Raw genomic sequence first — 13350 nt, forward strand, 5'->3', positions numbered from 1 at the left:
GTTCACTTTACACTCTGCCTCCCCTCCATCCATCCATCAGTCTATCAGCAGCAGCAGCAACAGTGGCTGATCCACTTGTGGAAGCCAGGGCACGCACGCGCACACACACACACACACACACACACACACACACACACACACACACACACAAGGAGCAGGTGTGTCTTTGTTTGACCTGTTCAAAGACTGGGCTCCTTGACAACCTCAAAACACACAAAGCCAAATTAGATCCAATCAGGAGCTCGGGTGAGGAAGACCCGTCACCTGACAGGTCAGTAACCCTAAAGAAAATTGCCATTATTCACTTGTGACTCAGAAAAATGACACCAGCACAAACGTAGGTATAAAGGTCCCATTAAAGTTGGATGAATGCTTGAGTAATCCTGAGTGAAAAGGGAAACAAGCTGCTGGATTCGACCACTGTACACACATACGTGGTTTAGGTCCTCCAGTTCATGTGAAGCAGCAACTTATTGAGGCGAGAGCCGCAAAGAGAGGGGAGGCGGATGATTCGGAGACCGTTACAACACCAGCGACAGAACACAAAAGTAAAGGGTCTGGAGCTGCAGCCAGACGAAGAATCAGTCCATTAAACAAGCTGATCATCCAGATGTGAAAGTGAGGACTGAGCGATGATAAATGCTGTCTGACACGTGGCGTCATGTGTTCCACTAAGATGCAGCTACCTTGTGGTCAAATGTCACATCTGACTTTTTGAATTATGCAGTGAAACAGGAGATGCCAGCAAACACACTTCCGATTATATCAGGGTTGGCCTGGAAGGTTGGACCTGAAAGACTAGCTGAGCCCTCCTCATCCAGCCCCTCCTCTCACCCCACCTCCTGGAGGCCCCTTCCCCCTCCTGCAGCCTCCTCCTCGTCATCTCGCTCCAACCTTACAGAGAAAACTTCGGATGCATTTATTCTTCAAGCTACCCTGCAGTCTTCTTTGTCCCACTGTTGAGTGTTTGAGTTTCACTGGGCAGGATGATGATGACACCACACAGCGAGTGGCTTTTAAGGCATTTTAATGAGGTAATTGCAACACAAACGGTGCCAGGGGCCCGTTATGGTATTTGTCACCTCATCTGTCAGTAGGATTACACTCAAACTATGAAGATGAGTTTCACCAAAGCTGGTGGGACGTGTTTCATGGGCGAAGAAGGAACCAATTAAATATTGGGGCCGATCAGTCGTACTGCCACCCGGTTGCAACAGACAAGTACTTTTCTTTAACGCCTTTGTTGTCTTCCTCCTAGAGGGTCAACTACATTCATCTAAAATTGGCTCAGAAACTCCTTAAGGACTTGTGTGTGACAACTGTACAACCGTGAGCTCTTCTTAAATGATTTTACAGTGGCAAAGTGGCCACATTGAAACTCCAACAGAAAATCCAAAGGGTCAAAGCCAGGGCGCATAAGGACTAAAGCCCGAGAGTTTGCCTTGGCCAAGGCTACTTCCTCCTCTGAGCAACTTCTTAGCTTTTGTTCAAGTGAGTAAAGCTAAAAGCATTGCTGTTTACCTTAGAACATGTGTGGAGGAATTCAAGCTACGCGCCAACTTTTGGTCCACAAAACAGAGCGGGATGCTGTCTGAGCAGTAAAATGATTGTAAAATGCTGCGATAAATGATTTGTGGCTCGCCATCGTTCTGTTTCCTGCCGCACTCTGCAAGTATGGAGGGACAGGGCCAAAACTCTAGTCGGAGGGTGAAACAGCGGACAGCAGGGAGGTTAGCATTACCTAGACGAAGAAGAGCGTGGTAGATTAAAACCATGTCTGGAGATTTAAGGGGAGATATGGCCTTCACTTGAGTCCTTATCAAAGTCTCCTCAGTCCTCTTTGAGTAATCTGATGGCCGATCTCCGGCCCACAATGAAAGCATAAAGCGTAGGGATTACTCAATCCTCTGAATATCAAATAGCCGCTGAATGAATTCTTAATGCTTACTCTCCATGAATTGATCATGAGCATCAATGGAACTGGATCTGATTGGCACAGTTAGCCAATGTCAGAAGCATTATGGCCGTCTTGATTGGTTGGACCCAGGCTTGGTTCTCAGTAACCACCCTCAGGCAGCCCCTGTTGAAATTTGGAGAAAGCTAACATGCTAGCTCCTGTGCATTTGACTGACGGGTGAGTTGAAGGTTGGGTGGATTGACTGCTCCATGTCCAGCAGGTGGATGGCAGAGCAGCAGCCACCACTGGGACACTGGATCCGGTCATATCTGGTTATCAGATGATGCGAGGCAGACTTCCATGTGATGTGATGAAGGTCAGGAGAGCAACTTGAATGGATTTACCAAGAATGCTCGCCACGGTTGCCAATCTGAGATAATAATAACGGAAAACTGTGGTCACTCTGGCCACAGCAGCATGAGGCCACAAGAATAGTTTCCTGGTTTTCATCTACTGAACAGACGGTCAACTGTCAGCTTATTCAGTTTCTCAGCCTGCCCTCCCCAGAAGAAGAGGCAGATTCTGTTGCTGTAAACACAAGTGGTGAAAATCCTTTAATCATGTTTAAGTGAATGGAATATAGGAGGTCACGTGACGTCAACGAAGGGGAGAGACGTACGTATATGGAGTTGGAGGAAGTGGTGGATGGACTGATGGACAGTCTAAGACTCTTGTTTGCTGCTGGGTGGAGAGCAGAATGGCTGCCGCAGTGTAACGCTGCTTTGACGGGACGTTTGGGGGCTGGATGGGAGCTGCGGCGGTGTGGATACTGAGCAGCTGCAGCAGGAGCCAGCTGTTGATGTCATGTTGCCATGGTGAGTATTTTCTTCCCATTTTCATCTAAACAGTACTCATGTGAACCCAAATTAAGATCTTTTCCCAGACCTACCTAAGAGTTTTTGTGTCTAAATCTAACTGGGCCCAGCTAAAAAGCTAAAAATGGGTTGTGAACAGCTGTATGGAACAGCTGTACGGAACAGCTGTATGGAACAGCTGGGAGGAGGCTCGTCCATGTTCCACATGTAGTTCATCACTCTGGGTGTGTGACATGGATATTGGGTTTCTTGCTGTGTTTAGTTACTTTTGTATATATCAGGGAAAAAAAACGTAAAAAGGTTCCTTGTACCTGAAAAATACATGACAAGTTCAATATTCATGTTGCTTTTCAAAAAACAAACTATAAATTTCATAAACAGGAGACAAACTTTAATTCAACAGAGAGCGAATATTTTGTCCTCAAGTCAACAAACGGCCATCAGAGTCAGCGCTCCTGTTTTTGTGACAATTTCTGTAAAGTGCTTTCTAATGCGCCATCCACGCTTACTCAGTGTCTCTGCAGGCTCGCCACCCGGTACATCCTCGGTTCACTTTGCCCAGGGTATCCCGGCAGGTATCCAGGGGTCCCGTCGTTGACATGGTGATACCTCCTTGGGGTTGGGGCTCTGGTGGCTGGAAGTTGAGGCACTTGGTCTCTGACAGCAGGAGGAGGGGGCCGTCCGTTCCTAACACGGTGCAACTTCTGACTGCCCCCGTAGTTTCCCTCTCCATCTGCAAGAGGAGGAGGATATAAGAATCACCTCCGCAAACTATGTACAACACAAGATATTGAGTTCATTTATGGAAAGTAAAATCTCTGACTGCTGTTGTATTAAACCTGTGTGCGCACCCTGTATCTCACCTTCATGGTGTTGATATGAAGAATAGTTGTCCTTTTGTTGCTCCACAGCTTCCGATGCAGCTTTTCTGGCTTCCTCCAAATCCATTGCAGCCTTCAGTGCTGCTCGCTTGTTCTTCTTCTTGTTCTCCTCATTTTGCTTGATGGTGAAAGACAAGAAATTAAAAGACAAACAGAACCCACTCTTAGTACACAGAGCATCATAGCCTAACCGCCGGATCTCTTCAAATCCTGATAAACAAAGAATAAGGACAGCTGGCCTCAAATGATCCAGCCCACAAGAACCCTGCAGCCCTCTGACGTGCTCAGCCTCCAGCTGTTACTCTGCTGCCATCTGCTGGGAGGATGATACAAGCGCAAGTACGCAGCAGCACATGGAAGTTCCCTGCTGAAAAATATGAAAGCCTCTATCCGCATTTCTAAAATGTACAACCAAAATTTCTTGCGTTCTTGATAATCAACCAAAAATAAAATTCAGCCGTTTTGCATGCAAAATAATAACCATTCAGATCCCGTTTGGGAAAACTATCATCTGAATGTTTTATGGTTTGCCTGTCATGGCTTCCACACTGGACACACAAACAATTATCCAACATGACAGTTTTACTTTTCCCAGATTAAACCTCAGTATTGCTCCTTTGTAAGCGATGTTCCATCTTAAAGTCATGACTGTTAGTCCTCATTCACCTTTGTTTATCAGGTGTGTACAATCAGAGGAAACCCCAACTTACTGTTTGGAGTTTTTTCTTCAGCTCCACATTAGCCACTTTGTAGCTTTTGGATGTCGACTGCAGGTAATAAATGGCCAGTCTGAGAGTAAAGAAGCAGATTATTACAGACAAAGAATCAAAATCAGCACCAACGATACAGTCGTGCAAAATGTGCTGGTAGCATTCAGTCTGCCGTGAACTCACACCATGAGCAATATGAAAGGTAGCACCAGTCCGGGGTTCGAGGCGTAGCTGAACACTTTACCGATCCAGGCTGGGAAGTCCAGCTCCAGCGTCTCGTGGATCACATCAAACATGCGAGTCTTCCCACTGAGGAAAAGAGAGTTGCTTCTTCAAAGAAAACCAATCACCCTATAAATGATGAAATCGAAGTTACCTGAAGGGTCCACAGTCAAAGGACGGGGGGATTGTGACGATGGTGTAGATGGCAGGCAGGGTGGACAGGAAGAGGATGACCAGCAGCATCGCCATGTAGAAGTTATTGGAGCCAGAGGCCTTGAAGACACGTTCCTGCGGGACATTGCAGCACATGACAGCCCAGCACTGCAGATACATGGACACGTGGAGGCGGAGGACATTGAGGGCAGGCAGGCAGGGGGCATAGAAAGCCCCCATCCTGGAGGAAGAGATCAGACATCCGACTGATGCAATCCACTGCTGCAGGTTATGGATCAAAATGGAACGTCTGCCTTCCTCCTACCATATCATCCCCTGATTGAAGATCAGGCCCAGGACGTTCCCACTGACATCGAACTCAGAGTAGGACGGCTTTTATAAAGGGAACAAAAAGGCAAAAAATAACTCTGCAGTGACTCCCACTGTCACAGCTCAGTGTAACACAGGTTGTCGAGGAAGAGCTGACTCACGAATCCAGCCTCCAAGTCCCAGCACCAGCAGTAGTTGAGGAAGCGAACGAGCACAGCCCTCAGGAAGTCACCGACCAGCAGCGTGGTGTAGGTGGTCATGGTGTCAGATATGATGAGCCGCACAAACTCCTGCGAGCAAGCATCCTAATCGTTACTGAACGGCTCGAATTCACACTCAGAGTTTGTTTGCCTCTTGTTTGACACCTGACTTTTTCCACCTCAGGATTTTTACATGCAGGTTTTGGTTACTTTACCGTGATTCATGTTTATTGGTGCAACCTTCATGTGTGTGACGTGAAATGATGTGTCCTATCTCAGAAAAATACCCTGTGTATCATTTCGATGCAGTTCTAAAACTGTACCCCTTCTTACCTTTTACCAGTAATGTGGAAGCTTTACACCTCAAATAAGGACTTTTAACACGACGTATTCGGAATGTGTTCCTGAATCTCATGAGTCTGTGAGAAAACCTTCATAACTGCAGTTTTAATGAGCCAAGCAAGTGTAATTTACTGTATATTTGATAGAAAAGAACAGATTTAAGACGTCATGAACTAAATAATCACAAACTAATAAAGTACCTAATATACGCTGAGCTCAGTACCATAGTTATCGAGATTGACAGACAAATATTTGAGAGCATAAAGCAGCAGTGTCGTGCGCTGAATGTGTGATAAATGAATTAACAAATGAAACTGACATCTGGGACAACAGTGCTGTGAAACATTGAACTGACTTTGGATGAAGTAAATGTAGAAATGTGAGCTTGAAAGAAACAAAATTACTGTCCTGAAATATTAATTCATATGTTTGTCATTAATTATGTCTGCGACGGACTGGCAACCCGTCCAGGGTGAACCCCGCCTCTCGCCCCATGTCAGCTGGGATGGGCTACAGCAGACAACCCCCCCCCCCCCCCCCGTGACCCTTAACGGATAAGCAGTATTGAAAATGGATGGATGGATTATCAATTAGAGTCAAATATTGGTGTTTTAACTAGAAATAGTGACATCATCAGAATGGAATGCGCACGCTGACCTGGCCCACCATGGTCTCCCAGCAGGGGCCCCTGGGTACATCACCAGGGTGAACAGAGCTGGGTGGGGCGGTGCTGTTCTCTGATACTGAGCCATTATAAACACTGGCTTCCCACGTAGTTATATTAAACTTGATTATTTTTTCCTCTTCTCTCTGCAACCCAAAGACAAATCTCAGCTTTTTCACCACACATCATCAATAAACAATCGATCGGTTCTAACTTTGAGGTTGATCTCATCCATGAGTGCGATGATGAAGGTGTAGAGGTTTCCCAGGAAGAGGGCAAAGATGCGACCCAGCTGCCACTGCAGGGCAACCCGGGGGTGGTAGTTCTCCAGGGTGCTGATGACGTCAAACAGCATGGGGCAAAACATCCCCAGCAATGACATCACCATGTTCACCTGTCAAAAGCACAGTCGCTTCAGCCTCCAGGAAGCAGGTATCACTCCTTACCAGAAATCAAAGGACAACAGAACATTTTTTTGGGCCAGTTCTGACCACAGCTGTGGGCTGGAGGGATTATGAGCTTGTCAGGAAGGCCTCGAGGGAATTTCTTCAAACTTGGTACAAACATCCACTGGGACTCAACGATAAACTTTAAATTTGGGTGTCAAATGTCAGATTCACTGTCACCAGATGATTGCAGCGTCTGAAAGCCTTTGGAGGGATGTCTCTAAATCTAGAAGCTCCGCTCGGACTTCTACCTCGGGAGGCAGCTGAGTTCAGGAGGTCACATGGGAATCTTAGCAGGCTTCAAGTTAAAGGGTTTTGTCCTCGACAGCAACGGTTCAGCCAATCAGCATCTTTTGGGGAGATAGAGGCATGTTTTCAGCGTGAAACAATGGCGTCTCCCGGAGAGGTTAGCAGAGATGCTGGTCTAGGATCAGTTCCAGAACATCAGAACTGGAGTGTGTTTCCTCTTTGAAAGAAGAGCAAAGAACTCCACTGAAGGATTTTCTCAATGCAGAACATGTTTTCACTCCTCTGTTGACTGACTTTTTCTTGACTTTGTTGATCTGACTGATTTGACGGACGGATGGTTCATCCAATCACCTGCCTTGTATTTGATTTGGGAGCCCCCGTCCTTCTCCAGACCTGTTCAGGTGCTTCTGTTTGACACACTAACCAGTATGTCCGATATTTCAGGATGAACTGAAAAGATTTTGGTCGTCAACGGTCAAGGTTACTTATAATATTTATGCTGACTTTGTCCTATTTGGGTGTCCCAGCAAGCCAAACCAGTGTACAAGCATTCAGGGTGCAGGATGATGTCATACTGGGTGGGGAGTAGCTTTACTTATTATTATCAGAGGCATTTCAAAGTATCTTTCATGTCAGAAGGTCTATGAGTCTGACTCTTACAGTGCTACTTATGCTTTAAAAACTGTGATTTACATTATGAACTCACTTGCAGCTAAAAGCGATACCAACAATTCTCACTTGTACCTCATTACGTTCCCACCAGGAATGATTCTCCAGCCCATCGAGGGCAAACTTCTGCGATCGACGCACTACAAAATAAATAAGGTATCCACTTCCCGCTAAACAACACAAGACCAGGAAGTTGGCCAACACCCGCAGGAAGCGGGTCAGATGGATGTTATCATCCTTGTGACTCTCTTGCTCCTCTAAGATGGCCTCCTGGAGAGGAAGAAGAGGGATTGGCTGGATGAGTACAGCATGCATATGACATCGGTGGCTGCACTGAAGCAGAGAGCAGCGCTGACCTTGAAGCTGGTGGTGATGGAGGCAAACTTGTTGTCTGCAGTCTCAGGGTTTCCGATCAGGTAGTCCCAGCTGGTGAACATCTTCCAGCAGAAATTAAAGCTGTTATCATCTCCGACTCCTGACTCATTGGCATTACGGGCCATCCTTGCATCACAATACCAGAAGCATCAGGATACTACTGAGCTCCACACATGATAGAGCGGTGTCTAGTCCAAATGAACTCACGTTCTAATGACCACCATGTAGCTGTAGGCCACTGTGCCCACACCAACCAGGAAGTAAGACAGGGGCATGCGGAACTTGAGCCAGCCAATAGCGCGCTGGTTATTGTAGTACCCATAGAAGAGGACGGAGTACTGAGCGTAACCCTGTGGGTGCGAGAGTAAGTTGGTGGGATTTGGGTTGCAATATATCACTACACTCTCACTCAAAAGTACAGTGTATTTTGCCGGTCAAGTACTCAAAAAATACACTGTACTTTTGTTTCCAAAATGCAGACAGAACCAACCAAGTATATTTAGCTGTAAGCTAGTGGCAACTAACAGCAGCAAAATTGTCCAAAAACGTCCTTTGATAAAGTCTCGTCAGTAGGATCCCCGCCATCCAGCTGCACGCTCGGTGAGCCACAAACACTTTGATTTGAGCGAAAACAAAGGAAACGTAACTCCTCTACTTTGGTGCTCATTCACTGTCCTCAGCGCCAACCAGCTGGCTCATTCAGCGGAGCTGAGGGGTTACACTCTGAAATCAAAGTGTTTGCGGATTACTGAGCATAGAGCTCGACACAGAAGAGGCAGGTAATACCAAACAATTACATTTTCGGAATTAGTTTTGCTGTTGTTAGCGTCTGTCACCATTTGCTTCAAGCTAACTGTATGTAGCTGGTGCTTTGTTTTTGTTTGTTTTTCTTAACTTCTGGAGTCTCCAAGACGTTAGTGAGTACTTGAAAGGCAAACACACACTTTTTGGGGGAAGTGTCACTTCAAGAGACAAAACATCCATGGAGGATGACGTGAATGTGATGTTGCACATAGTGAACACAGCCAACTGACCCCAAAGTCCCATAAGACGGCGAAGTCCATGGCACTGCCCTCCTCAGCCCTCGGGACAGTTTTTCTGGGGATGCTACCATACGGCCGCCCCATTAAGGCCTGTTAGAAACAGGCGGGGTGACTTTTATATGAAAACACCCTCAAGCTGAAACAGAAGAGTGAACAGATGCACCAAACAAAAGAGAATGTACAACCTGCTGCTGGAGAATTAAAGCCACGCACCTCTGGCACCATGACCAAGCCAAAGGTCAGACCAAACAGGATCATGTTGATGCCGTACATCCACCTCAGGAAGATGAAGTAAGAGGCAACTGAGGAGCCGAAATGGCCTGAGAGGTTCAGCAGACCTTTGTGAGGAGGAGCGGTTCAACCGCACGACTGAGAAATGTGACAAACTTACTTTCAATCTCCTTGATTTTCATCTCCCATGGAATGCAGGCAGTTTTAAAGTTCTCAAAGTCCCGTTGAAACTTCATCCATTTCTTTAAAAGAAAGAAGACTTAGAATTAAAATGTGTCCTGCATAAATAATACGTTGCGTCATTTGAGTCATTGTGTGACAAAGACCAAACAGCCAGCACCCACTTGCCTTTGTCATCATGACCTTGTAGGCGTAGAACCTCCTGCCTTTGCCCTTCCCCAGAGCCCCCTCATATTTCTCCACAAACTCCCGAGACTCCCTGGAAGGAAGAAAGTTTGGATTCACAGTGAAATGAAGGTCACGTCTGGAATTACAGCCCAGGAACTCTGGCCATCTTTTAGAATTTCAGGACGCTGATTCAAAGTGAAGCGTATTTTACCGTAAAGTGGTGAGTTTCTTCTTCATGGTCCAGGGCTTCCCCCTCAGACTTTGGATCAATTTCTTCCTCTCCTCCACAGCCTCCTTCAGCTTCTCCAGCTCCTCTGGCGACAGACACTCTGGCCTCAACTCTTGCTCTTCATCTTCCCCTTCTTCATCTTCTCCGTTGTCCTCGTGCTCACTTGTCTCCGGCTCTGAGCTGAGACATTTTAATTACATAGCATCTTTACTGTGTGCATGACCGAACATTTCCTCAGAGGGAAACTACAGAGAAGAGAATCATTCACCTTTTTTCAACCACTTTCTTCTGCTTTTTCTTCTTTCCCTCCTGTGCTTTCTCCTTCACGGCACCTTCACTGACAACGTCTTCATTTGTCCCTTTTCTTTTGGCACTTGCGTGTTTCTTTTCAGTCTTGGCATTCCCACCCTCAGCCTCTCCCTCTTCCTGCTCCATTTTAGCCATGTGTTCATTTTTCAGGTTCTTCTTAGTTTTTGCAGTGCTTGCTTTCTTGACTCTGACCCGCTCCTCCTCCTCCTCCTCCTCCTCATTTCTCGCTTTTTCACCTTGATCATTCCTGGCTCTCCTTCTCCTGCCCGGTTCTCTCCTCTCAGATCTGTCCTGTGATTCCTCTTCATCTTCTCCTCCTCTAGACGCTCTCCTTCTCTTTCCATTCGCCTTCTTCATTTTCTCTCGGTTATTAGCCCTTCTTTTTCCTCGGCTTCTTCCCTGCTCATGTTCCCCAAAAGTGGAAATCGCATCGTCATCTCCTGCAGTAAACCCGCAGATTTGCATTAAATGCATGAATGTGCAATATTTGAGGTTTTTATCTCATAATCCCCCCCCCAAAAAAAATTATAGGTGATGATGACAAACCACTCACCTGCAGACTCAAGTCCAATGTCAACTGAGGAGAGAGAGATCATTTGTCACTAAATAAGCAACATCACGAAGAAACTGTTGTATAAAACAATTTCAATACGTCGTATTTTGTTTTCTCCCATTTTGTTACTGGGATCATATCTTTGTCCTCTCGTCCGTTTTAATTACTCGTTTCTCTCATGTCTCGTGTTGTATTTCTTTCGCTGCCGTGATGCCTCCTCTGATGACCTCAGCTTTATCGCGCTTTTATAACCTCAAAACAACACTGACCCTTTTCACCGGGACAGATTAGTCAACCTTATTGTGTACCTGCCGGCTCCATTGTCTTCAGTAAAGAGGTGTAAAGGGGAAAACAAAGATGCCCACTGACACACTGAGCAGATGCATGTATATAGTCTGGCCTTTGATGCGTGTTCTTAGTGTAACCGGAGTGGCCGGCACACGGGTCATTACGGCTGTGTGCTGCCAAGGGGCACAAAGGAGACAAACACTGTGCTAATGAAGGAGGAGAGGATGGGTGGGGGAGGCAGAGCCACCCCCCACTGGGGCAGACCAGGACGCAGGGGGGTGTTTGATCAAGATGTTTGTGGCCTTTTATCAATGAAAACAAGAAACAATGGATCAGCTGATTTTGTTTGACCTTTTCAGTTCTTGGGGAGCTTGTAATCGCTCACATCTCTATTAGACCAAATAAAGATGAATGATTTGGGTTTTTTTATCACATAATATCATTATTATGTTTGGTAAAGATCATGTGGAGTTGTTTCAAGGTGTTTCTAATTACGTTTGACACATTTAGACATTGAGACATTTTAAATTGTTGTAAAATCTCATTGCCTGGAGGCATTGCTGTGACTCATCTGCTCCAAAATGTGATAGATTCTTCCCCGGCGCACGATACACCGCACCACCAAGTCTGAGGAAAATCTGCATCATAGTTTTTGCATAACTTTGCTGGCATACAAACAAATAAAAAAACAAATGCTAGTGAAAACACGTCCTTCTTGCCGGAGGTAACAAGAAGGATCCGAGAGGACGCATCCCTCCACCAGGGTGATGTGATGTCATCGGACTGGACGGTTTCAACAAAATCCATCCGCAACTTTTAGCAGACAGACAAATCATGGCCGGCAATCACATAACTTCCTTGGCAACGCTTACAACATTATCAGGTTGAAGAAATGAGCCAGTTTCATCCCCCCCCAAATCAGGTTGAGTGGAGGCCTTCTGTTCACCAGCTTCACACGCGTAACACAGCAAGAAAACAAAATAATTCAGAGACAAATGTAGAGAAATATAGAAAATCATCAGTATCACATGGGAGACCATGGTTCTACCAAATTAGATGTGTGTAGGAACAAGGCTCATCATCAGAATGTGGTGCTCTGGAGACTCCAGACCACACCAGGGGCCAAGCATCACAATTCACATCGGAACTGACTAAACCTGTCCAGTCTTACAGAGAAGCAGAATCCCTCCAGAAACAGGGACCGGCACCACTCAGTGATTAAGAGTGTGATGAAAAGATGCAAAGCAGCTCAATCTTACCGTCGTTCTCAGAGGCGATCAGATTGTTCCTGGGCATCTTCATCTCATGGTCCTCCTGCTGTCCAGTGGGGCGAAGCTGTGGAGTTTCAGTGGTCTTTCTCCTTCTACAGCTTATCCATATGCTTCCATGGCAACGAAAAGCATGCGTGCGTGCGTGTGTGTGTGTGTGTGTGTGTGTGTGTGTGCGCGCGTGTGTGTGTGCGTGCGTGTGTGAATGGAGGGGCTGGGGCATGGTGAGTAACTCGCATGAGAAGTTCACTTTTTCCTCGCCACCCATTGACCCGAAACCAGGACAATGACAGCCTGGAAACACTAGAGCCACACAATTTCACTAGCAATCAATTATTCAAAACGGTTATGACTGCCTTTATGCAGGTGTGTGTGTGTGTGTGTGTGTGTGTGTGTGTGTGTGTGTGTGTGTGTGTGTGTGTGTGTGTGTGTGTGTGTGTGTCTGTGTCTGTGTGTACTTGGTTTTTGTTATCTTTTGGAGACTTTTTCTGATATAAACACAAACCTTATCAGGACCTCTGGTCCTCATGGGGACTAAAGACCAGTCCTAATGCGGCAGAACTTAATTTATGAACACCTGGTCAAAGTCAGAGTGAAGTTGTAAATTGCAGTTAGCTTGAGGTTGAGTTTAGGCAACAATTGGTTAGGGTTAGGATGAAGATAAGTGCTTGGGTTAGGATATTCACATGAATGGAAGTCAATGGAATGTCCTAATAAGGATAGCTACGCAAACCTGTGTGTGTGTGTGTGTGTCATGTTTTTATGGTATCAAAAAATATCTTTTTTGTTCTGTTGAGATGAAAAGTTTCAGTATCTGAAACGACTTGATGTTGCTGTTTTCTTGCTCAAGTGAGGCTGAACCAGGAGTCGACTTCAGTCCCCTTTGAGTCTGCGCTTCCTGGTTAATTCACACGGTAAAATCCTCAGGGGCTTTGAATCTCTGCCTCATCCTTCTTTACGTAACATAACTGAAAATGGGGCTTATATTCAGTTAACAGGGTCCAACATTTTTAAGGTGATGACTTTTTTTAATCCCATCCAGACAAAATGCACGACAGAGGGGCACAA

General features: G+C 46.0%; 1 protein-coding gene across 1 annotated transcript; it reads right to left on the reverse strand.

Annotated features, from left to right (window-relative positions):
- Nucleotides 1-3241: 3241 nt before the first annotated feature.
- Nucleotides 3242-10530, reverse strand: tmc1 (transmembrane channel-like 1). Its single transcript, XM_086205538.1, has 18 exons — nt 10133-10530; nt 9847-10044; nt 9636-9726; nt 9448-9529; nt 9270-9376; nt 9048-9146; nt 8221-8363; nt 7995-8139; nt 7714-7908; nt 6489-6668; nt 6268-6420; nt 5230-5358; nt 5064-5131; nt 4740-4979; nt 4547-4672; nt 4364-4442; nt 3636-3771; nt 3242-3505 (listed from the first exon to the last, which is right to left on the reverse strand). Exons 1-18 carry the CDS (start codon nt 10528-10530, stop codon nt 3282-3284), a joined length of 2793 nt encoding a protein of 930 aa, XP_086061664.1. The 3' UTR covers nt 3242-3281.
- Nucleotides 10531-13350: the final 2820 nt, after the last annotated feature.

Source organism: Aulostomus chinensis, chromosome 6 (assembly GCF_037954235.1).
Source record: "Aulostomus chinensis isolate RoL2024-O1b breed Wild chromosome 6, RoL_Achi_v1.0, whole genome shotgun sequence".
In the NCBI taxonomy this organism is placed as follows: domain Eukaryota; kingdom Metazoa; phylum Chordata; class Actinopteri; order Syngnathiformes; family Aulostomidae; genus Aulostomus; species Aulostomus chinensis.